The following is a 24,330-nucleotide window of genomic DNA, read 5'->3' as shown; positions in this document are numbered from 1 at the left end:
TATGATATTAATATGGTACAAAACATAAGCACTTCGCAAGACCAGCTTAATGTACACGATACCGAACATGCTACAAGAAAGAAAAAGTAGGTCCACCTAAATTAATTAACCTACAACAACAAACTAAAAGCAAAAAGTAAAAAGAACAAAAAACACCCATTTACGTACGCATGGCGTGAATTACTTGACAGAGTAACCATGACGCCTGGCGTATTTGACGAGAAGGTTGAGCTCATCTTCGCCGTCGATATAGCCGTTACGGTTGCGGTCGGATTCGACCCGTGCGAAGTGGGCCCGGATCCGTGGAGCCCGAGACCCGAGGCTCTTGAAGGCTTTCCTGAGATCGTCTTTGCTCAGACAACCATCCTCGTCCGAATCGAACTTCTTCAAAAGCCCTTTCAGCTGCGCTTCCTCGTACGGCATCGACAAACTCCGTGTCCCGTACGACGCCACCGATAGTTCGATAACCATTTATAGTTTACTATTTATTGAGCTATATATGAAGTAAATTTTTCTTTTTAAAAGTTGTGTTTTTTTGTGCTTGTTATCAGTTGTGTACTGCCAATTTATATAGAATTTTCCTTTAAAGTGGGACGGTACACGCAAATGCTGTGCAATATAACATATATATTTAATAAATTCATTATTAATACTTAATTAATTTGTCAAGTGTTTGCTGTTATGTTATTGTACGCACTAGCTACTAGTGGCCATTTCTTGGGAGCTCTTTATTCGACTTTATCCAGGTATGTGGTGAAGACCATGATATGTATAACGGACCAGTGAAAGAGAAGAGTTCGTTATTATTAACTGTTGTTATTCGTATATGTTTTTTTTTTTATTATTATTATTATGAATCATCAGCTCAGCCGTTTATAGCACTTTTAACAAAAATGTGTATCAAAGTATCGTATATAAGCATTAATTGATGTATCATATGACAAGTTAGATGTATCTTTAGGCATTGGCGGATCCAAACTCGGAAGGAGGGGGTTCAAAACTGAATTTAGGCTGAAAAAAAAAAAAATTTTTTTTTTTTTTTTTTTTTTAAGCCCGAATTTTTTTTTGGGCAAGCCTCTTGAGGCCACCACCTGGGTCCGCCCCTATCTTTAGGGTTTTCAAACGAGACGAGGCACGGAAAAATATATACTGCAAATTTTGCGGATAATAAAATCTCCAACAAAATTGACAATTACCCAAAATTAAACCATATCATATCTTGCGGGACATAAAAACAAATGGGGCAATTAGATCAGTACCTCAAAAGTTTATTCTCTTTTTAAAAATAGATAGAATATTATTTTATTAAGAAAATAGCTCATAAGACTTACAGTAAATTAATTAATTAAAGAGTAAATAAAATAAAATAAGTAAATTAAATTTACTAATTAATTTATTGCGGATCTGATCAGCTATTTTTTTAATAAAATAAAATTTTGACTATAATCTTATAAAAATTAAAAAATTAGTTACTCACACCAAATTTTTGTAAAAAAAATGCCAACGGTGTCTAAATATATGTGTGAAACATGTTTTTTGTGAGACATCCTGCACAATTTTACCATAGTAAAAAAAAATCCAATAAGACCATATTAACACTACTATATATGTCGTGTTTACACTATAAGAAAAAATCATCATAAAAAATATTAAACGTAAGATCCAAATACCTGTATAACTTTCCGTGACTATAAAAATCCCAATGATAAGGTACGCAACTTTTAACTAAAAAAAATGGAAAATAATTCATCTGCCTTTTATTCTTAAAGGAAAAAGAATCTACATTATATTGTCCTCTTGAATATTTACCAGGGATAAATCATCAACATATAAAATATGATTTGTGAGTTACGTCCACTATATTGGAATTTTTCAAATTTTACAGAATAGTAGAACCCAACCAGCAAGGGTAACTACTAATCATGGTTAACAAAATATTCTCGTGTAGTCCTACTCGAGGAAAATAAAAAAGGGTACTTACTTTCAAAGATTAGATCAATATTCTACCCCATGGTGATGGAATAATATACTTTCTAAGTTCACATCACGCATAAGCATCAAGTCAAGTGTTCAAAGAATTCTCTAAAGCAAGTGACCGTCCAAACACAAATTTTTTATGCTCAAAATCCTCGGACAGGGCAAATAACAGTCGTGACTCAACCTTTATACGATATCCCGAGTGTATTTATTTTTTTTAATTTATCATAATGATGACGTGTAATAATTATATTAGAGAAAAATATCGAAATACATTATACAAATAGTAAAGATTTGTTATTATGGTACATGGATCATTAGTCTAGACTCTAGACCAACAACACGAGATAATTAGCTTTGGCTAAACTAACGCACTTAACAGAACTGATTGAACAAGGCAACAATTAGGCGCCACTTTGCTTATGATTCTTCACCAAACTTCTTGGTTTACTACTTGTATCAGGATTCTATCTTTTGTCTGTCGATATTTTTGTGTGTGTGTAGTTCCCAAAAAAAAAACATTAAAGTTTTCCTTTTGATTTACACGTGTCTGATGCGGTATCAATTATGTCGGTATAAGCTTGGAAAATAATATTACTCACAATATCTTGTCCGTTTTGTTTCAAAATCATAATTTTAACAAGCATTAGATTCGATCGGAGCAAAAATAGACTAGTAAGCCTTTTCGTAGATATCCAAAAGTTTAGAAAGGTTATGCTAAGAAATTATCTAACATATCAATTTTTAAACTTAATTCTCTAAGTATCAACTGGGATTTTTAATTTCATAAAGTATCAACTGTTTAAAAATAATTTCAAGGTTATTATCTTAAGTATATAATTTTATTTGACTTTTTTCCTTGATGTTTTACTTCTTAATTTTATTTTTATTTTTACTATATATCATTTTATTTAGAATAAGAATTCTTGATATGAGCGTAAAAATGGGTATCTGAAAAAACTTCATAAGTTTAATTGAATTATATCAAATTTAACAGTCTCTTATTACACTACATGTCTTGCAATTTTGCGAGATTTTTTTTTTCTTTTTTTTGCGTAACCACATTTTACCTATGTCGCTAGATATCATCGCAAAAATAGTTACGCAAATATTTTCCACATAGAAATGGTCATCACCCAAACATTTGTGCTGCAAGAAGTCATAGACTTTTACTTGTCACGCAAAAATTTGCGCTAATTTTTTGGGTAATAATAATTTGGGTCTTGGCGCATGAGCAGATGACATTAATTACATATTTTTCATGGACTCATAAAAGAACTCATCAGCCATAATTAGTCTGATTTTTACATAACATAAAAATAAAGAAAACGGACACATCTCGACCAGAGACGTAGATTCTATTGAACGAGGTCCCCAAATTGGTGGTCATAATAAAGCGAGTCACACCGTGATCTCGTGGTGAAACACGTTTGTTGACTCCCCACGGAGATGCTCGTCATTGGGTGCCTGAAGAGAAGATCGGTTCGGTTTTTGACATTTTTAGTATCCGAATCCGAATTTTCAGTTTTTAAAAACTCGGTCCAGTATCCGGTCCAATTTAGTCTAAAATCGAAATTCGGTTATCTGAATATTCGGTTATCTGGTTTCTTAAATCCAGTATCCAATTTTTAAAATTCGGTTATCCAGTTTGTAAAATTTCAGATCCAGTTTAATATCCAGTTTTATAAAATGGATATTCAGTTTCTAAAATCCAAATCCGGTTTGTAAAAATTCAAAAAACGAGTACAAACGATTATTATAAAGCTCCAAAATGACAATACATAATCTAAAATTGAGTAAAAATATAAAATTCAAAAGGACACTCGTCTCCAACTACCTGTACATGTAAATATCATAATATAAAATTAAAATTACAACCCTAATGATCATAATAAACCATACAACAATTGAATTTGTATGTTACCTTTATAGATCACATAATCAAGTTGTAGTAGCAGTAGAAGTTGATATATGAGAAGTTTGTTCTTCTATGACAACTTGACCATCATTTGTTAATAATAATGACATAAATTTAAAATGTTAGGTCTGTCTCAAAATTAGGTCAAGTTTTTTTTTAATATATATATTTTTTTAATTAAAAAAATCGGTTAAATAACCGATATCCAAATTTTCTCAAAATCAAATCCGATATCCGGTCCAGTTTTGTAAACCGGATCGGTTATCCGAATCCGAATTTCGGTTAGCTGACGTGGCTCCAAATTTCGGTTTCGGTTCGGTTTGGATATCGGTTTTATCCGATTTTCGGTTCGGTTTTGTACAGTCCTAGTCTTAACCTCGTCTCCATAGCGATATAGAGAGGCGTTGTGTCAGGAACATTGTACGTAGGAACAAGGTTTGATCTCATTGAGGGGCGGGGCTGTAATGAGTATCGAGATAGGAGCATATAAGAAGAAAAATGGAGGTGGTATCTAGTTTGGTCTAGTGGTAATTTCACACCACCTCCAATGTAGAGGTCGTGGGTTCAATATTCACCGCAGAAAATACCCTTAAAAATAGGAAAAAGAAGAACATGTAAAACCTGTTTTTATTATAAAAAAAAAATTCTCTAAACTTTATGGGATAAATATTTTATCATGCAAAATTAAAGTACACGTACATGCCTAAAACTTAAGAATATATTCTTGCATCTATATATTAACGTAATTCGTTTTTTGCATCTATAATTATTTCCTATCGCGCAAAGGCTTTGCACACAATAGAAACGATTGTGGAGCAAATTCCATCAAGTTGCTTGTATTTTAATTTAGAATAGACACTCACTCGTACTCTTAATTAGTATAGTGTTCTTTCTTGCTTTGATGTTTTCTTTCTTGTCCACAATACACTTTTTGGAGAGAGTATAATTTTAACATGTTGTCGGGACAATATCTGGACGTTATATACAACGAATTGCATGTATACATATCATGTGGTTCCTACTATAACTTAGTTAGTAATTACACACCACCTTCAAAGTATCCATGCTCCTAGCAAAACTACCTTAAAAAAATCATATATATTTGGGCTTTCTAATAAGTGCGATTTATTCACACTTACCAATTCTTTTCGAGTAAAAATCGAGACTTGTTCTTAAGACTTTTGATGTTATTTTTGTAGTTTCTTTTGATTTTATAGGTTATTAAGGAGCTACAAGTATTACGAGGATAATTGAGCAATTTCATGGTGATTCCAAGACTTCTCGAACAACGTAGAGAAAAACAAGAAAGAAATTGCTTTCTTCTGCACGATTTGCAGATTTATAATTAACTACTTTGGATGAATTCTTTCCAGAACTAAATAGATCTTTCTCTTAGCTTTTCAACGCATGTTCATTTTCCAAAATCGGAGTTCGAAGCAAGAAATTATGGCCAATTCAAGTTTGTTGAGCGTTTTGGACAGAGGTTCAACATGTTGGGCGCGTCTCAAAGGCGCTCTGCGCCTTCAATGTCCCCAGTACGCGCACCGGGCCTAAAAGTGGTGCAACACGCTGCTCCGCAGACTAGCCTCATTTTCTCCGCCTTTTTATGTGTTTTTGATCCTTGGATCAAATTCAAGAGTCTAGAGTGCCCCGAAAACACTCAATAACTTTAGGTTTATGTTCACTTGTTGGGTCTAGACTTGATTTTAGAGAGTTTTTAGAGAGCTAAGCTTGGGCTTGGAGAACGGGAAGGGGGCATTGAAGGAGATTGAAGATTCTTGGAGAAGAACAAGAATAAGAAGAAAGAGACCCATTCCTTATCACCAGGCTCCATAGTTTTATCCTTCTATTTTTATCTCTTATTTCTTTTGTTTTGCTTGAACTCTCTTTTATAAATAATTTCATTCCTTTCTTGAATTTAATTAGATAATATTCGTTGATCTTGATTTAGATTATTGTGAGATTCTTGGAATTGGCATTATTGAATTTTAAATGTCTATGTCCCATCACTTTATTACCTTCTTTGCTTTGATACGGTAAGGTAACAAAAGTTGATTGGAAATAATAAATATTACTACTTTGTCATAGAACAACAAAATTCCCAATTATTCTGCTAATAAATAATGCATACTTTTATTCTTGGATTAGATATATTTTTTTATCCGAGCAAACTCCTCCTCTTCGCACCAATTATTAAATAAAATACGAAAAAATAATACACACATTAATGTAATAAAAAAATCCAAGTTTGAAAAAAAAATCACATGATAAGTACAGAATTTCACCATCTTGAGAAATAATAATAATTTGTGATTACTTAAAAGGCCAATAAAGAAAGAATATAATATTTGAACTTATTTGTTTTGTGCATTTATATTTTATAGCCTCTGGAAATATCTAACTGTAGGGGGCTTTTCGTTGGCCTGATTCCCATTAAAATATAAAGTAAATTATTATTATCTCAAGCGACTAGTAGTGAAGAAACCTAAGAGTAATATATGGCAATGTTGATAAATTCAGAAAGTTAGAGAGTCGAATCAGAAACACACAAAATATATAACACTATATTCATCTTTCTTTCTTCGGTGCTATTATAATATGGTACAAAACATAAGCACTTCTCAAGACCAGCTTCATTTACATACAGAACATGCATTAAAAAAAAAAAAAAAAAAAAAAAAAAAAAAAAGTAGGTCTAGCTCGCTAATTAACCTACAAAAACAAAAACTAAAAACATAAGATGTAAGAGAACAAAAACCCCATTTACGTACGTACGCATAAATTACTTGATAGAGTAACCATGACGCTTGGCGTATTTGACGACAAGTTCGAGCTCATCTTCGCCGTCGATATAGCCGTTGTGGTTGTGGTCTGCTTTGACCAAGGCGAAGAGGGCCCGGATCCATGGAACCCGAGACCCGAGGCTCTTGAAGACTTTCCTGAGATCGTCTTTGCTCAGACAACCATAAGCGTCCGAGAACTGCTTTAAAAGCTCTCTCAGCTGCGCTTCTTCGTACGGGATCGGCATCATCCGTCTCCCGTAAGGCGTCACCGGTAGCTCGATAACCATTTATACCACACAAATATATATGAAGTGAGCTTTTTCGGTTTTTTTTTTTTATTATTTGTTTATTTTATTTTGTTTTTATGAAATGGTGTGTTTGTGGTTGTGATCAGTTGTGCACGACCCACTTATATAGAATTTTAGTGGGACGTTACATGCAACGCTATAGTAATAAACACACACATATTTAATAAATTCATTATTAATATTTATTTTTTTTCCTTGCGGTCATTATCGTTGCACTAGTGGCCGTTTCGTGCGAGCTCTTTATTCGGCTGTATGTAGTGACGGAGTCAGCATAGCTAATTAGGAGAGGCAAATTTGAAGAAAAAAAAATTCACAAGGGGCAAAATAAAAAAAAAAAAAAAAAACAATCCCAAATGAGGCCCTTTTTTAAAATTTTAGGGTAAATTTTTTATTAAAAAATAGGCCAAAAATGTATTAATTATTTTTAGGGCTGTGTAAAATAGCCAAAATGAAACTATGAAGTTTGTTTGTGGCAATAATTAAGGTCTGATTTGCCCTTATTTATTAACAAATTCGTCATTTTCTCTCTCTTATTTTTTTCCTATATTTTTTTTACATAAAAACTTCAAAAAATCATATCTGTCTCATATGAACTCGAAATTGAGTAATTCCAAATCCTGCGAATTCGTGACGCCGAGATCTTCAAAAATAGATCCATTGTGTTTGATGAAAAATCATGTTTAATACCATAGATGTAGAAAAATCACGTTACTACTTTAAATATATATGAAAATAACTGAATTTTTTTTAAATTATCACAAAAAATGGAAACGTAAATATGATGCATTAAACATAATTTTTCAACAAACACAATGCGTCTATTTTTGAAGATCTCGACGCCACGAATTTGTAGGATCTGAAATCACTCAATTTCGAGTTCGTATGAGAAAGATACGAATTTTTGAAGTTTTGATGCAAAAAAAATTATTTGAAAAAAAATAGGAGAGAGAAAGTGACGAAATTGTTAATAAATAAGGGCAAATCAGACCTTAATCATTGTCACATAAGCCATTTGGCTATATCCCTAAAAATTATCAAACGTAGGCTAGATCCAAAATCACATGTTTAAAGTGGGCTAGTCAGTTACAAATCTCTTATTTTTAAGGGTGTCACGTGACCCCATGAGTTTCATGTAAATCCGTGCTTGACTATATCCAGATATATAGTGAAGACTGTTTTATATATGGACCAGAGAAAGAAATGAATTCGTTAATATTATCTACTGCTATACATATATATATATATATATATATATATATATGCTCCATTATTTTTAGGAAAATTAGTATGAAATGACCAATTCAAACTAATTCTTTAGTAATATAGTCATAGTTTTATTTGTTTGGTAAAATACTCGTCTTTCAAAAACTTTAACCAGAGAAAGACGATTGAATCGGCTTCACTCTCGCCGCCGGCGGAATCGGCTTCGTCCTCCTCGACCACCACTCCCTCCGCGATCTCGCCGCCATCGCCGTCGACGCTGCTCGGAGAATCGTCTTCGAAGAAGGCGCCCTAAGACCTTCGAGTCTTCTCCCGCAGCGATCCGGTTCCGCTGCCGCCGTCGGAACGATCGGGAACGTCGCAAGCGTCGAGGACACAAGAATCGCATCGCCGAAGAAGGAGTTGTTCCGGTTCTGCTTCAGATCCTCGTCTACGGTGCCGGATCTGATGCACATGAAAAGACGGCTGGATCCGTTGGATTTTCATATTGTCATTAAATTTAATCATGCATTCATTAATTTTAATTTTGCCTTCATTAAGTTTAATCATGCCTTTATTAATTTTAATCATGTCTTTATTGACCATTTTGCATGTACTTGGTAAACTTGAGCTATTTTGCAAAATCTTAAGTTCTATTGGGCTATATAGCCGCTGGACCCTTATTTTTACAAATAATTAGCAAATTAGCGATATTTACACTTTTAGATTGCTATTTAATTAACTTTTAGTAAATATTTGGTAAATAATCACGTCCACGTATTTACACACGTAAATTGACTAAAATACCCCATTTTATTTGCGCACTAGGCGGGAAATAAAATGAGATATTTAGTCAATTTACGGGTGTAAATATGTGGACGTGATTATTTACCAAATATTTACTAAAAATTAGTTAAATAACAATCTAAAAGTGTAAATATGGCTATATATCTAATGAACCTTTATTTTTATATGAATGATAAGCCGCTCATAGCACTTATAGTTAAGAACATGTGTAATAAGTATGATATAGAAAAAAAAGACACCTTTTGAAAAAGCAAAACTGGATGAGAGAGAGAGAGAGAGAGAGAGAGAGAGAGAGAGAGAGAGAGAGAGAGAAGGAGGCATACCGCGTATGACGTCAGGCATTCCTCTACTCATTTTGTAAGTCAATTACTACTTGAGAACACTCATACTCTCTTTAGACTACTCTATAAAATTTCCGAGCAAACGGGGACGTTTCTCCATAACGTGAACATTACACCAATACTAATATTGAGCGTCGGAGAGCGCAAAGAAGGAAAACTTTATGCCCCCTCTAGTTCACTATTTACGTCCTCACATGGATTTGAGCAGGAGCGACTCCGACTATTCAAAGAGGTCGGGGATCTCAGGTTTTTGATGAACCTGCCTACGTGCAATTTCAGAGTCCGATCCTGAGTTGAACTGCGAACGGTTCACTAGTGTTGATCCGAAATGGTGCGTAAACGATAAGGATTTGAACCCATATGTTTATTTGTTATTTATTACTAACAATATACAAATTATATTGAATTCTAACCTAAATAAACTATTACGTACGTAAGACTGTCCATGACCATCAAATATCAAATTATCAGTATACCATAAATCGGTTATAATCTGTCTTGGAATATAAAGCAAAAAAAAAAAAAAAAAAAAAAAAAAAAAAAAAAAACTATGTTATATTATCTCTTGATTATTTACCAGGATATATAGGATCATCGAGGGATGTCAAATATTGTTCAAATTTGATAGAATTGAACCCACCCACCTTATACCCAACCAGGTAGGGTAACTTTTTAATCATGGTTAACAAAATATTCTCCGTTGTTTAGCCCTTCTCAAGGCAAAGAAAAAAGGGTGCTTACTTTCAAAGATTTGATCAATATTCTACCACATGGCGATGGAATAATTTACTTTAGGAGCTAAAGTGCTCAAGTTACTGGAGTAATCGATAAGTTACTGCATGATATACCGCTTATCGCTAGATTTCAATAGTAAAACGTGTCAAATCGTGAAATATCCGTAAAATCGAGATTTATCGCGTTAGTATCTGTAGAGAATCTCGTGATGCAAAAAATCGATCCGACTCAGTTAAAGACTTCATAAAAATTGGAGTTTACTGTGAGAAAATAGTAGTTCATTGCAATTATAAATAAAAATATAGATAGAATAAATTTAAATAAAAATAAAAGTTATGAAACCTTATTTTATATTTATTTATTATGGAAAATTTTCAAGTTTTATTTTCCAAAAACTCCACAATAAATCTTTGCGATAAGAGATATGTCGTATACCCATAAAATTTGAGTTCTGACACGAAAACCATAGACAATATCTCAAATCTTGTTTAATTCACATCAAATAAAAAAATATCGTGGTCAAAAGATCCGTTCCAAGTGCTGGAAGAATTTATTTTCACTCAAAAGTAAGAAAATGATGTCTCTAAGCAAGTGACCATCCAAACATAATTTTTAATGCTCAAAATTATAGGAAAGGCAAATAACAGTCGTGACTCGGCCGTTATATATTTCATACAAAGAATATATTATCTTGTTGGTAATTGTGGTCAATGTAACTCTTCAGACGACTTTATATATATAACTTTAAAAATAAGGGTTTTAAGATTATGCTCCAGGTCAAACCTATGCCGCAACAGATTATGATTTTTGGTGACAACCAAAAAATTATCTGCAGAAACGAATACGAAGATGGTTGAAAGATAGAGTGAACAAAGATAAATCAACCAAACAACTACCATGTCTAATAAACATCAAAATACGTACTTTTAAAATTTTTCTCAAATTATAAAAACCCAAAAATATCTCTAAAATTACTGCAAGATGGACTATAACACTAACTTCCGTTAAATTAACTCACTTTTAGAGAACTGAAGGCACCAATTACGGGTACTTTGCTTATGATTCTTCGCCAAACTTCTTGGTCTTATACTTTATTAGGATTCTTTCTTTTATTTGTTGTTTTTTAGTATGGTTATATAAAACATTAAAAGTTTCCTTTTAATTTCCACGAGAGCTGATGCGGTATTAACTATGTAGCTTGCTCAAGTATCCCGTTGAGTATAAGGTTGGAAAGACTATTTGGCCCTTTGGTTTCAAAATCATAATCTAATTTAATAAGCATTTGATTCCGAGCAAAATACACTAGTACAGCTTTTTGGTAGATATCCACAAGTTTAGAAAGCTTATTTTACCTCATAGTTAGATTTTAAAAAAATATAGTTCAAAGTAAAGCAAGATCATGCGCCATACTATGAAGGCATAATCATGAGTTAATAATAATTAGACTATAATTTTAAATAAAAATAATCATTTGTCTATTTCATATTTTTTTCCTTTTATTTACTGCTTCATTTACTTTACTAAGAATAAGAATTGTTATGGTTTCAGTCAATGTTTAAAATTCCGGAGAAACTGGTATGTACAAATTTTTCAGTCCGAATTTTTTTTTTCTTTTCAAAATCCCGATACTGGTATGTACAAAATCGTTCACTTTCCGTTTTTCCTTGAATTCCTAGGAAACCGTTCCGATTTCCGGGGAAACCGTACACTTTCCGATTGTCTTTAGGCAAATTTTCTCGCATTCCGACGGAAACTTACCGGTAAGTGGTCAAATACCGACAATTCTAAAAATTTGATGATTAGTGTTCTTCACGAAATTTTCGTTAGTTTTTGATGATTTAGTTCAAATTCTTAATTTCTAACTTCGTTATTGTGTTTAAACTTTAATTGGAGTTTGTATCCAATTTTTTTCAAGTTTTTTGTTACATTAGAAAATAAGATTTAGATTTGAATGTGTTTTTGACTTTTTATATTTGTTAAATTAGTTGTAGAATAAGAAATTTTATGTCTAATTAATTGATTTTCAACATGAATATCATCATTATTTTAATTTTGTACTTTTCCTTTATCTTTTCTGTTTTCCACGGTATTCTTTTCGGATACCAGTGGTTATTAGTAAATTATGAACCTCGGAACGGTAACGGTATTTCGATCCTTGGTTTTGGTTTAAAAAGTTGGTATTTTGTGAAGTTTTCATATTCAATATTCTCAAAATAAGCATAAAAGCTCGATATCTACAAAACTCCACAAATTTAATAGCATATTAAATTTATCTGTCTCATCACTTATTCCACTACAAATGACTTTCTTACAAAGGGGCACGTTAGCTAAGGACAAAAAGGCATATATCCTCTTGAATATTTTAAAATTAAAATGATTACAACTAAAGTTTATCATTTCATACATTTCAGCTCAAAATAATATGATTTTATCATATGTGGTTCTTTGAATAATTTAGAATAATTTTGTTTGATCAAATTTGCCCATGACCATAAAATATGGCTCCCCCACTGAGTAAGATTATAACTCTTTCACAGAATCACAGGAAAACTCTCCCGTATGTCTTTTTTTTTTTTTTTTTTGCATAATATTGAAACTTTTTTAATTGAAATTGTAAATTACTTTTATTCTAAATAAAATTGTAGTCAACAAAATGAAATTATAAACAGTACAATAAAAAAAAGGTGATGTAGCTAAATAATCAACTTAAGTTAGAATTTGAAAAATAGCTAAAATTTATCTTAATTTAGTGAAATAGCCAAAATATCTTGTAATCTGGTTTCAAATTTTTTTTTTACCCAAAGAGTAATTTTTTTGAAAGTGATAAATTGCTTAAAATAATCGACAAAAATTTTAATCTTGGTTGTCAAATTTTTTTTCAAAACGTCAATTTGACTTCTTTTATGAAAAGTTGAAATTTTGGTTATTTTGCTAATCAATAAGTTTTAAATGATTATTTTGTACAATTTTTCTTAAAAAAATTGAAAAAATAATGTTGGTACATGATGGGATTAAATTTATTTGTTAATATTTATGTAATAAGTTCCTAAAAATTGATACATTGGGCAATTTCTTCGTAAATAGCTAAATAAATGTTTTAAGAGAGGGAAATTTGCATCAATGTCACAAATTCGTCGGTTTTTTGCATTTGTGTCACAAAGTTGTCAAAATTGCATTTGTGTCACGTATTTACATTCGTGTCACATGTGTAAATTTCAAATTACTCTCTCTCATCATTTAATATTTTTATTAGTTACTCAATGTCTTCTGAATTTTTACAATACCTCATTAAAAATCACTTCATCTTCCCCTAAAACTTTCTAAATTTTTTGCGTGTGACTTATTTCCAATTGGATTGCCAATTTGTGACATAAGATGCAAATACCACTTTAAGAGATCACTTGGATTGGTTTCTCAAATCTCGTATAAATTGATACATTGGGCAATTCTTCGTAAATAGCTAAATATGGTGGAAGTTACACTACTTAATAGAATTTCTTACCCTCTCTTAGTATTTTTTTTATAAATTATAGCCAAAGTTTCATTTTATTAAGAAAATAATCCACCATATCGAAATAAATTAATGTAATTAAAATAGTTAATTTAATTTATTTCGACTTAATGGTCTATTTTCTTAATAAAATAAAATTTTGACTATTTAAATGCATGTGAACTATTGAACTACTGATTTAATTGTCCATAATTTTAAACATACTCCTTCAAATACAATTTTTTTTTACTGAATACATTTTCATTTTTGTGTGTTTATAATTTCATACAAATTAAAAATAAAAAAGTTATCTGTGAAATTTTTGAAAATGTGATATATTTAATAAATTAATTTTTAAATGGCATATTTGTATAATTCTCCCGCTAATATTTGGACTCGAGTTGCCAACATTCATGGATCCTATATGTAAAACCATCGCTGTGAGATCCACCCCGACGTTTTGATTTATTTTCTAAAAAGAAAAATGATATTTGGAAAATGGCCTTAGATTTCATCAAGGATAGAAATATTCTTATTGATGTACTCAAATTTTGCTGAAATACCGAGAGATACCAATGGCTTATCGAGATATTCAATAAAAATAAAGGTAAATTATACGATGAAATTATCGTTACTGACGTAGTTTACTGACAAATATCAAATTTATCGATGGGTATTTAATAAACACATTATTATAAAAAAAAATATTTTCTTACATAGGATAAAAATATTAATAGTCTAAATACTTTCATTGCAATGCTCGTGTTGAATTGTAATAAAGATATTGCAAATTATTATATTTTTATTCTATGAGTTACCGACTTTCTTTTCTTTTTCGAGAACAATCTTTAAACGACGGCGTCTTATTCATCGTAGGATTAATTGGCTAATATTATTGTCGTTGTCCAACTCGAAGACTGAAAGGAAAAACGAAGCTTCGAACGGAAATCCATGGAGTCTCCAAAACCCTACGGCTCGCCCTCTAACCCTCTGATATCCCTCTCGGCCTTCGTGCACCAGAACTGCCTCCGCCTCGGCGCAGAGCTCGCCTCCCGTGCCGACGAAACTAAGCGGTTCGCCGGAGCTCTGACCGGGAACTGGAAGGCGACGGCAAACCGGGCCAGACGTGCGGCGGCGCCGCCGAATTCTCCATTCGCGTGGTTCGGTCAACCGAAGCCTGCATTGGCCGCGACGGCGACACTAGGACCGGACCACGTGGCGAGGACACTGGCCGGCACGGCGGTTTATACGGTGAGCAATTCGAATAACGAGTTCGTGCTCATCTCCGATCCCGACGCAGCGAAATCGATTGGCTTGCTCTGCTTTCGCCAAGAAGACGCCGAGTCGTTTCTTTCTCAGGTTTGGCGCTTTAACTTTTTCTTCGTCTACGGAAAAATAAATTGGGACGTAGATGTTAAGCATTGATTTTTAGGTTATCATAATATATGTATTTCACCTGACTTTCTTTATGTGAAATTGAAACTGGTGGATTGCAATTCGTGTTTGGTTACATCTAAAACTTGAAATGCACCGTGAATGCTATTTGTTTGTCATGATATGGTCAATTTGCGGTTGAATTTACAGTTGTATGCTCTGAAATTTACAGGTTCGGTTGCGGAGAAGAGAGCTGAGAAGCGGGGCTAAGGTCGTCCCTCTTACGCTTGACCAGGTGACATTTTTTCGCAATAAACTTCACAAGTAAATCTATGAGTGTTAGGAATGTGTTTAAGGTGTTGAATTGTATGACATGCCGTTTCTGGATGACATTTTCGATATTCTTTTAAATATATAAAAAAGAATTGCCATTAATTCATTTGGTGGTTAGAGAGTCCAGCATCGGTCCTTCCATTAATCGTGGAGATTTACATTTCTGTAGTCTAAGTGCAATACGAATATGCTGGTCATAGGAGGATTGCTTGTGAGGATAAACTTCTCTTGGTTTTGTTCAGAACCAAAGTATGAAATTATAACGATGCAGCCAAAACGTTTAGGTATATTTGTTGAAGGTTGAAGGAATAGCGTTCCGTTTTCTGCCCGATCCAGTTCAAATTAAGAATGCCATTGAGGTAGGTTTTCTGTATTTAGTTTAAAGAATTGAGAGTTTGCCTTTTGGATTTTTTGTGACAGTTTAGTACTTGTTTTGTTCTAGCTCAAATCCGCGGATCTCAAGAATGGGTTTGATGGAGTTCCTGTATTCCAGGTATACGCTGAGTCATTTGTTTTAAAATCCGCATCTTGTCAGCAGTTTAGCAAAGAAGTTAGATCCTATATGTAATTGTCAGCGAATCAAAAACCTTCAAGCTTAATCCTTTGTTGTTATTATTATTATAAACTGATCTTGCATTGTAGAAACTAAAGTTTTGTTTCTTAGTTTCTAATCCGAGTTGCTATCTTTGTTTACAGTCAGAGCAACTGGTCGTGAAAAAGAAGAACAAGCGTTATTTACCAATATATTTTACCAAGGTTGGTTTAACGACTTTTTTTTTCCTCGAAACATTATGTTGACGATGACCATTTGTTTTAAAAGTCACTCGTTTCTTTCTTGAGCTGCTATACAGGAAGACATTGAAAATGAGCTGGGCAAGGTCTCAAGAGCAAGAAGGCCTCAAAATATTCTGGTACCAATGTACTTTCCATGATTTATTTGTCATCGCTCTCTTGTTGTCGAAGTGTTGGTTTGTTATTCAGATGATTAAATTGCGCTTTTCTTTTGTTGGATTCTCATCATATGGTTGTAAATGGTGTTAACAGGTTGGTAGTCTTGAAGATGTTCTAAGGAAAATGGAGGTATATCTGTTTGCCGATACAGTAAATTGATATTACGTAAATTTCACTGATAAAAGAAGCTCATGATCTGGTTCATTTGGGTCCAATGCAGACAAGTGAGATGAACTCAGGCTGGGAAGATATGATTTTTATTCCACCTGGTAAAAGTTCCTCTCAGCACATAGAAGATGTGAGTAAAAAATGAGGACATAGAAACTGACCAGAGTTCACTTTAAGATTCTAGAAGCAGTTATTTGATGGTGTTTACTGATGGCTCATGGGTCACAACTATGCAGGTGAGTTGTCTCTTTGAATTCTCTCTCTCTCTCTCTCTCTCTCTCTGAACTTGAATTTTTGACGCTGCAGCTATCTAGAAGAAATGTGGGCTGGCTTAGCTAAGTTTTGAAACGATTATAGAAGAATGAAGTTTATTTATGGCGGTTGATTAATACTTCGGAAGAGGTTTCAGTTGATTGTGTATTTTTTTTGGGGGGGGGGGGGGGGGGGGGGGGTACAGATTGAACTTTAAACTTTATTTAGTAATATTTTATTTATTTATTAACTCTACTGTTGTCTGTTATGCCCAAAGTTGATAAAATATCTTGAAGCAATCAATTTGTGCTGCATTGTTCTTCAAATCAAGAAGAAAACAAACACCCAAACAAATCTTCTGAAACAGTTGTGGAGTATGATAATTGCCGGTTCATTAATAATTACATTGGTGATTCCCATTTAAGAGCAGATCGATTTTATTTTTCATTGATCTATCACTAAATTAATTTCTAATTTCCTTCATATAATAGGATTATGTGACGGATTATATTAGTTTAATGGGTTTGGTCCCAAGCTGTAGTTGGGCTGATATCAAGAAGTTGACTAATAATATAAGGCATGCTAGTCTATCCAACCATCTTAAAATATCATGCAAAACATATGTCCAATAATTATACAGTATTATCACTTAATGTGTGGATGTTAAACCTAAAATTATTTAGACAAGATTGATTTGTCTAATAAAAATTGGGATTGATAATTGACAAATGGGAAATCGGTGGAGCCTCAATTTCGTAACGAATAAAAGCGACATCGCACTGCACGTAAGAAGTTGACGGCTGAACCAAATAGTAGTTGAGGCCCTAAAGAGGACCTCTTTGAAGATTCCGATATCACCTAATTTTCTCTTAGCAGTTGAATTTACCATTTTGTCCTCTGTCTCCAATCTCGTTTCTAAGTATGTCGTATTTTATGTCAAAAGCAAGATACGTGTCCTTCCACAAGAACATTGATCCCATTCTAGCTTAAAAACAATTTTTATGAAGACTACAAATGAAACGCCACGTTCTTTAGTTGCTCATAAGTTAAGCTTCCATTAAAATCTTCACTCCACTTTGCGTCTCTCATCTCTCAAGCCCCTCTAATCCCCAACAACAAATAGGCAAACAGTTAATCATAATAATAATAATCATGTTGGAAGGAGGAATAAGCTTCAATCAGAGGCTCATTAAATCGGTTCCTTCAAGAGCTCTGGTGATCAGAGTCAACCTAGTTTTTCTCGCCGTGTTCGTCTTCATCTACGCAACTCTTCTCCTCCGACCTCAGTCACCGCTGAACGCAGTTTCAAACGTGCGGTGCTCGTTCAGAGAATGCCATCTTCACAAGGTAAGGTGAGCCTGAACTCTCCGACAACCAGTACTAAAACATATAGCCGTTTTCATTGGCAGCTCTACTCATTCACTAGGTTAATCATCATCAGGAGAAAATCAACGGCGTGAGAGCAAAAGCGGTGCTGGAAGAGACAAACAGCACCGGCGAGTTTCAGCTCCCAAGCTTCCTGACGGGGAAGAGGATCGGGATGGTGAACATGGGCGAAGAGGCGGTGAGGCAATGGAACTCAGGCGAAGGAAAATCGGCGGCGGCGGTGGCGGTGAGGTTCGAGAGGGTGTCGGAGATGTTCAAGTGGGAGGACCTGTTCCCGGAGTGGATCGACGAGGAAGAGGAGAGCGAGGTTCCGACGTGCCCCGAGATCCCGATGCCGGAGTTTGAGAAATACTCGCCGGTGGACGCGGTGGCGGCGAAGATTCCGTGCGGCGGCGGAGGAAGGGACGTGGCGAGGTTGCAGGTGCATTTGGTGGCGGCGGCCATGGCGGCCAAGAGAGGGAAAAGGGGTGTGAAGGTGGCGGTGCTGAGCGAGTGTCGGCCGATGATGGAGATTTTCCGGTGCGGCGATTTGGTGGCGAGAGAAGGGGATTGGTGGGTTTTCCAGCCACGGGTTTCGAGGTTGCTCCAGAAGCTGGCTTTGCCTATCGGGTCTTGCCAGTTGGCTCTTCCCATTTGGGGTCAAGGTACGTTATTGTGTCATCGCTTGTTTTTTTTGGTGGGTTAATAATAATACGGTTCTCGTGATGGTTTCCAATGACTTGTATACCAAGCAAGATTAATGTGAAGGGAAAAAAAAACGAGGGAGGGTAAAACACCGCGCCAGGTAGGGGTCGAACCTACGACTTTCTGCTTAGGAAACAGACGCTCTATCCACTGAGCTACAGGCGCTTGGTGACGTTAATTAATTATTAACAATTTAATTATAGTAAAATTTCTTAAGATCTTCATTTCGTTTGTGATTTTACATTAATCACCATACTTACTTGCTAGCTTGAAAATTATGCGAAAATTTATCTAATAAATACATGAAACGTCAACCTCCGAAAATTTTTCGTTTTCATTTGTGATTTACATAATTACATTAATAATTTAACTTAGCTTATATATAATTTTTTTTTTGCTAGCACCTAACTTAGATGTTGGTTCAGAGTAGACTATCAACCAAACAACCACCAAAAGTATTTAACAAGTCAGCATAATAACTTTACATTTATATTTACATATAATTAAAATAATAAATACTACAGGAATCCACGAAGTATACGAAGAGTCTAAGATCCCGAGCGGCGGCACGGAAACCCTACCGGCACGTGAGGCGTACGCGACGGTGCTCCACTCGTCGGAATCGTACGTCTGCGGGGCGATCGCGCTGGCGCAGAGCCTCCGGCGAACAGGCACGACCCGCGACCTGGTACTCCTTCACGACGCGTCGATCAGCCGCCACAAGCTCGCCGGACTTTCCGCCGCCGGTTGGATCCTCCGCCTCATAACCCGGATCCGAAACCCTAACGCCGAGGCCGGCTCGTACAACGAGTACAACTACAGCAAGCTCCGGCTATGGCAGCTCACGGAATATCGCCGAGTCGTGTTCGTGGACGCCGACGCCGTCGTCCTCCGCCCGCTCGACGTCCTCTTCCGCTTCCCGGAGATCTCCGCCGCCGGAAACGACTTCTCGCTCTTCAACTCCGGCGTCATGGTTCTTGAACCCTCCAATTGCACGTTCCAGGTTACATATATACTTATTATTTTGTTTTCATTTTGGTCCAAAAAATTGTTGTTCATTGATACATAAAAGTTTAAACATAAACAGTGTCATATCGGTTCTCATAAAAATCTTAAGGATCCAATAATTTCTATTTACATAATATATTCAACCTTACACTATACAATTACATTAATTAGACGTCTTCAAGCGTCAACATAGAAACCTTTTACTTTTCATTTCACGGTGATTGAAGTCTTGTCCTCCAACACAAGTGATCTTTTAGAAAAACCCATTGGAGGCTCATATTTCATTTAGTAGTATAGTTCAGCGTTTAAAACTTTTTTTTTTTATAATATTTTATTTCGTATATAGTACAATAATATTTCATTTTTCTACAGTTATTTCCTTACTATTTACAGTACTTTCATAATTTTTTATATTTTTTTAATATTCTCTTTTAATTTACAGTTTGATTAAACTTGTTCTTAGTTATATATCTAGAATTTCATTTACAATTTGAAGTATTTGTATACAATTTCTACCTTGTCTTTTAAATTAGACAGCCTAATTTAACCCATTATTATTAGAAACAACAAATACAAGTACATAGAGGACTAACATAACATATGGATTTCCAACACGGACCAGGCTCTGATGGAGAGGATCGGAGAAGTGGTGTCGTACAACGGCGGCGACCAAGGGTTCCTGAACGAGGTGTTCGTGTGGTGGCACAGGCTTCCTCGGAGAGTCAACTTCCTGAAGAATTTCTGGGAGAATTCGACGGCCACGGAGATCGGTTACCGCAACGAGCTCTTCGGAGCAGAGCCGCCAAAGGTGTACGTCATACACTACCTCGGATGGAAGCCATGGATGTGCTACAGAGACTACGACTGCAACTTCGACAAACAAGAGAGCCTCGTCTACGCCAGTGACGTGGCACACCGCCGCTGGTGGGCCCTACACGACGACATGGACGAGGGGCTTCAGAGCCACTGCAAGCTCACCAAGCGGAGGAGAATTGAGCTCGATTGGGACCGGAGAGTCGCCAGGAAGAACGGCTTGGAGAACGGAAGGTGGAGGCTAAATGTTACCGATCCCAGACGACACCGTTTGGTCGATTGATTTTCCCTTTTTTTTTTTTTGTCAATAATTTATTACATGCATGCATGGATCTCTTATTACGTCGATCATGTTAATATTTTGGACCCCCTTTTTTTTTTTTTAATATAATATACTTGTGTTTGTTAAATAGGAGAGTTTTATTAAATCAGTAAGAATTGATGATGAGAGAAATATATCAAGGACAAGGTTTTGAATAAACATAATTAATTTCGGTCCATATTTTAAAAATCAAAAGTTATTAATAGCTGTTTTATGTTTATGGCTATGTGTATATTTTGGAAGATAAAGAGTAAATTAACACGAGTAAAGACTGTATGGTCGTATTATATATCACAAGGTGATACCTAACATATTACACATCATTTATATATAACTAGTAAAGTAGAAGGAAAAAAAAAAAAAGTTGCACTTGCGGTGGTTGAGACTAGAGAATCGATTACGTTTGTTCAACTTGCTAAACATATTATAATACAGTTAAGTGCGTTGAAAGATACAAGCTTTTGCCTTAGTAACGAGAGATTCATGAATCCAGATTTTTGGTCCATTTTTACTGTTTTTTTTTATTGTCCTCTAAATCAAAATAAGTTAATTTAATTATTTTAATCTATTTTTAAATAAATATAAATTGATAATTAAAATGATGACACGATTTATTTTGATTGGAGATACAAAAAAAAAAAAAAAACCAAGTAGTAGAGGATCCGGTTTCGACATTCATATATACTCTTGAATTCATTCATGTCAAACCGGTATATTATTGCTTATATGTTTAAGCTAAGCTTATATGTTCATATAATCAATTTTTAATAAACTTTAAGTAAATAGTCACGAGATTTTATTAACAAAGCAAAAAAAAAAAAACGTTAATAGTTATAAATAGTCGTAATAATTGTAAATAAACAATAGACTCCAATGACATAAATAAAATGCTAAGCATGTCTAAATAATGTCACATCACTATAATGATTATTTATTAAAAATTTACAAAAAATTAATTATTGAGTAAATCTCTAAATTTTGATAAATTAGTTACTTATAAATTTGTACATATATATATATATATATATATATATATATATATATATATAATATAGCAATACGTTTAGAAAAAAAAAGGTAGAAAATGATCATCGAAGAAATTAATAAATGTAATAATAAATTAGTTGGCCTCGAGTATAGTCAATAAAATTAATATCTCGTACGTATATAATTAGCTTACCTCTTCGAAGACATGAATCCATCAAATTAACATATGGCTGCTTGACTTGTACATAGATAAGCTGATTGATTAAATTGATATAATTTTTTAAGTTTGTGACGCAATTCAGTATTTCATAGATACTGACTATGCCCGGAAATAGAAAAGTTTCTTACAAACTAATATACGTAAGGACATTACAAATTTACATAGCAACAACGGAAAATTTACGTAGCAACACATCTATTAAGTAAAGGAGTCCGATGCTTGGTCTTTATCATCGGGGGGTTGGGTTAGCGATGGCAATATCTACTTCGGAAAATATTATTTGATTTGGGTGCAAGTCAAGCATTAAGGATAATAGAGAGAGTTGGAGTTTAGTTGTGAATTTACTGAATATCTTTGTTGTACCAACTGATTAGAAGACCTTTGCATTCCATTATTTTATTTGGGAAATTTTAATCTCTTATTAAGAGTTTGCATATGATTTAAATGGTTATATTAGTACCAAAGTACAGAAAAAGAAAATAAAAATATGTGCTTGTTTGACAGAATTAATAGTACTTTTACGAGGAAAGTTCTCATAAAACTACAAATTTTGAAAAAGAAAAAACAAAATCACATTTTAGAAATAAAAAAAAAATATTATTAATATCTTCGTCGACCATGCCTTTATTTTCTTCAAATGAAAGCAATAGTATGCAATCTCTCCACCATTTTGTGGTCCATCAAGTGTCCAACTTGTTGAAAGAAAGAGAGAATCGGAGAACAGAGAGAGTGTTCCGAGACTTTGAATATTTCTTATATTTGATATGAACTTTATCACCTATTTATACATATGGTGGATACAAGAGAGAGTGTAATAAATACATGTAATAATTCTATATAGGAAATAGAACGTAATAAATGTTACACAGAAAATAAGACATAGAAAATAGATGACAATTAAATTAACACAATTTCCTATGTGATGAGTTCCAAGGAGAGAGGACTTCCGAGGCACGCTTGTCAGGAGGAAGGGCGAACTGACGAACTGACGAGCTGGCGAAGTGGCGAGCTGGCGTAGTGGCGAGTTGGCGAACTGACGAGCTCGATTTCAACACTCCCCCTCAAGCTTGACTGTATATGTTGAGGAGGTCAAGCTTGCTACATAGCTCGGAGAAGGTTGCTCGAGGAAGGGCTTTAGTGAGAATGTCGGCGAGCTGACGACCTGATGGAACGTATTCCATATCGATTATTTTTTCTTCAATCTTTTCACTGATGAAGTATCGGTCGATCTCGATATGTTTTGTTCTGTCATGATGGACTGGATTTTTGGCTATGCTGAGAGCAGCTTGATTATCGCAAAAGAGCTTGATTGGACCTTCGATGATGATCTTGAGGTCGTCGAGAACTCTCTTCAGCCAGATGCCTTCACATACTCCGCTTGCTAAAGACCTGAGCTCGGCTTCAGCACTAATTCTTGAGACAACGGACTGCTTCTTGCTTCGCCAGGTAACAAGATTTCCCCAGACGTATGTGCACATGCCTGATGTTGATCGTCTGTCTGGAACATATCCGGCCCAGTCCGCATCTGTGAACACTTCGACACCTCGACTTCGTCTTTTCTTGAAGGAGAGACCAGTCCCTGGGGCAGCTTTGAGGTATTGGAGAATCCTCATGACTGCGTCCATGTGAGTTTCCGAGGGATTACTCATGAATTGACTTACCATACTCACTGCGAATCCAATATCTGGTCTCGTGTGAGTTAGGTAGATGAGTTTTCCTACGAGCTGCTGAAATCTTTCTTTGTCGGTGGCGGCCTCGGTGATGCGAGCTAGAAGTTTCACATTGGCGTCCATCGGAGTGTCAACTGGTTTACAGCCAAGCATGCCAGTTTCTTTGAGGAGATCCAACGTGTACTTGCGCTGGGAAACAGAGATGCCATTTTCTGATCGAGCTACCTCCATGCCGAGGAAGTATCGTAGGCTGCCAAGGTCCTTGACTTCGAACTCAGATGACAAAGTTTGCTTCAGTCTCCTGATCTCTTCTAGGTCGTCTCCGGTGATGACTATGTCGTCCACATACACACTCAGGATGGTGTGCTTGCCTTGTGTTGAGATCTTTGAGAATAGTGTTGGATCGGCTTGGCTCTGCTCGTAGTCGCAACGCTTGAGTACATTGGTGAATTTTCCGAACCATGCTCGAGGGGACTGTTTTAGACCGTATAGAGACTTCTTGAGTTTGCAGACTTTGTTTGCTCCTTGATCATTGTCAAATCCCGGTGGGAGTTGCATGTAGACTTCCTCTTCCAGTTCTCCATTTAGAAATGCATTCTTCAC

The 24,330-nt window shown here is 34.9% G+C and overlaps 2 protein-coding genes and 1 non-coding gene across 6 annotated transcripts; 2 read left to right on the top strand and 1 right to left on the bottom strand.

The window, feature by feature from the left end:
* Window positions 1-14,456: 14,456 nt before the first annotated feature.
* Window positions 14,457-16,824, top strand: TIC22-IV (Tic22-like family protein). Of its 2 annotated transcripts, none has more exons than XM_089619388.1 (9): window positions 14,457-14,918; window positions 15,166-15,228; window positions 15,551-15,625; window positions 15,709-15,759; window positions 15,963-16,022; window positions 16,118-16,177; window positions 16,311-16,346; window positions 16,438-16,621; window positions 16,692-16,824. In XM_089619388.1, exons 1-8 carry the CDS (start codon window positions 14,511-14,513, stop codon window positions 16,528-16,530), a joined length of 846 nt encoding a protein of 281 aa, XP_089475514.1. In that variant the 5' UTR covers window positions 14,457-14,510; the 3' UTR covers window positions 16,531-16,621; window positions 16,692-16,824. The 2 variants fall into 2 exon arrangements, with proteins under 2 accessions (XP_089475514.1, XP_089475515.1); XM_089619389.1 differs by having other exon boundaries at window positions 16,107-16,177; window positions 16,692-16,818.
* A 780-nt stretch (window positions 16,825-17,604) lies between these two features.
* PGSIP3 (plant glycogenin-like starch initiation protein 3) lies at window positions 17,605-20,990 on the top strand. Of its 3 annotated transcripts, none has more exons than XM_089619386.1 (4): window positions 17,605-17,984; window positions 18,079-18,667; window positions 19,232-19,710; window positions 20,338-20,990. In XM_089619386.1, exons 1-4 carry the CDS (start codon window positions 17,790-17,792, stop codon window positions 20,809-20,811), a joined length of 1,737 nt encoding a protein of 578 aa, XP_089475512.1. In that variant the 5' UTR covers window positions 17,605-17,789; the 3' UTR covers window positions 20,812-20,990. The 3 variants fall into 3 exon arrangements, with proteins under 3 accessions (XP_089475512.1, XP_089475511.1, XP_089475513.1); XM_089619385.1 differs by having other exon boundaries at window positions 18,064-18,667; XM_089619387.1 differs by having other exon boundaries at window positions 17,605-17,989.
* On the bottom strand, window positions 18,800-18,872 carry TRNAR-CCU (transfer RNA arginine (anticodon CCU)). The gene has a single exon. It is a non-coding gene; the product is annotated as a tRNA-Arg (tRNA).
* Window positions 20,991-24,330: the final 3,340 nt, after the last annotated feature.

The sequence above is a fragment of the Urtica dioica genome, chromosome 7 (assembly GCF_054948205.1).
Source record: "Urtica dioica subsp. dioica isolate 48M chromosome 7, U.dioica_male_clone48M_v1_H2, whole genome shotgun sequence".
NCBI lineage: Eukaryota > Viridiplantae > Streptophyta > Magnoliopsida > Rosales > Urticaceae > Urtica > Urtica dioica.
The sequence above is the reverse complement of the archived record's forward strand: the minus strand, read 5'-3'. Positions and strand labels throughout refer to the sequence as shown.

Coding starts and splice junctions, on each gene's coding strand:
- TIC22-IV (XM_089619388.1), top strand. CDS start 14,511: ATGGAGTCTCCAAAACCCTACGGCTCGCCCTCTAACCCTCTGATATCC. Junction 15,229..15,550: donor TCCCTCTTACGCTTGACCAG/GTGACATTTTTT, acceptor CAAAACGTTTAG/GTATATTTGTTGAAGGTTGA. Junction 15,760..15,962: donor ATGGAGTTCCTGTATTCCAG/GTATACGCTGAG, acceptor CTTTGTTTACAG/TCAGAGCAACTGGTCGTGAA.
- PGSIP3 (XM_089619385.1), top strand. CDS start 17,790: ATGTTGGAAGGAGGAATAAGCTTCAATCAGAGGCTCATTAAATCGGTT. Junction 17,985..18,063: donor GAGAATGCCATCTTCACAAG/GTAAGGTGAGCC, acceptor CTCATTCACTAG/GTTAATCATCATCAGGAGAA. Junction 19,711..20,337: donor CCTCCAATTGCACGTTCCAG/GTTACATATATA, acceptor AACACGGACCAG/GCTCTGATGGAGAGGATCGG.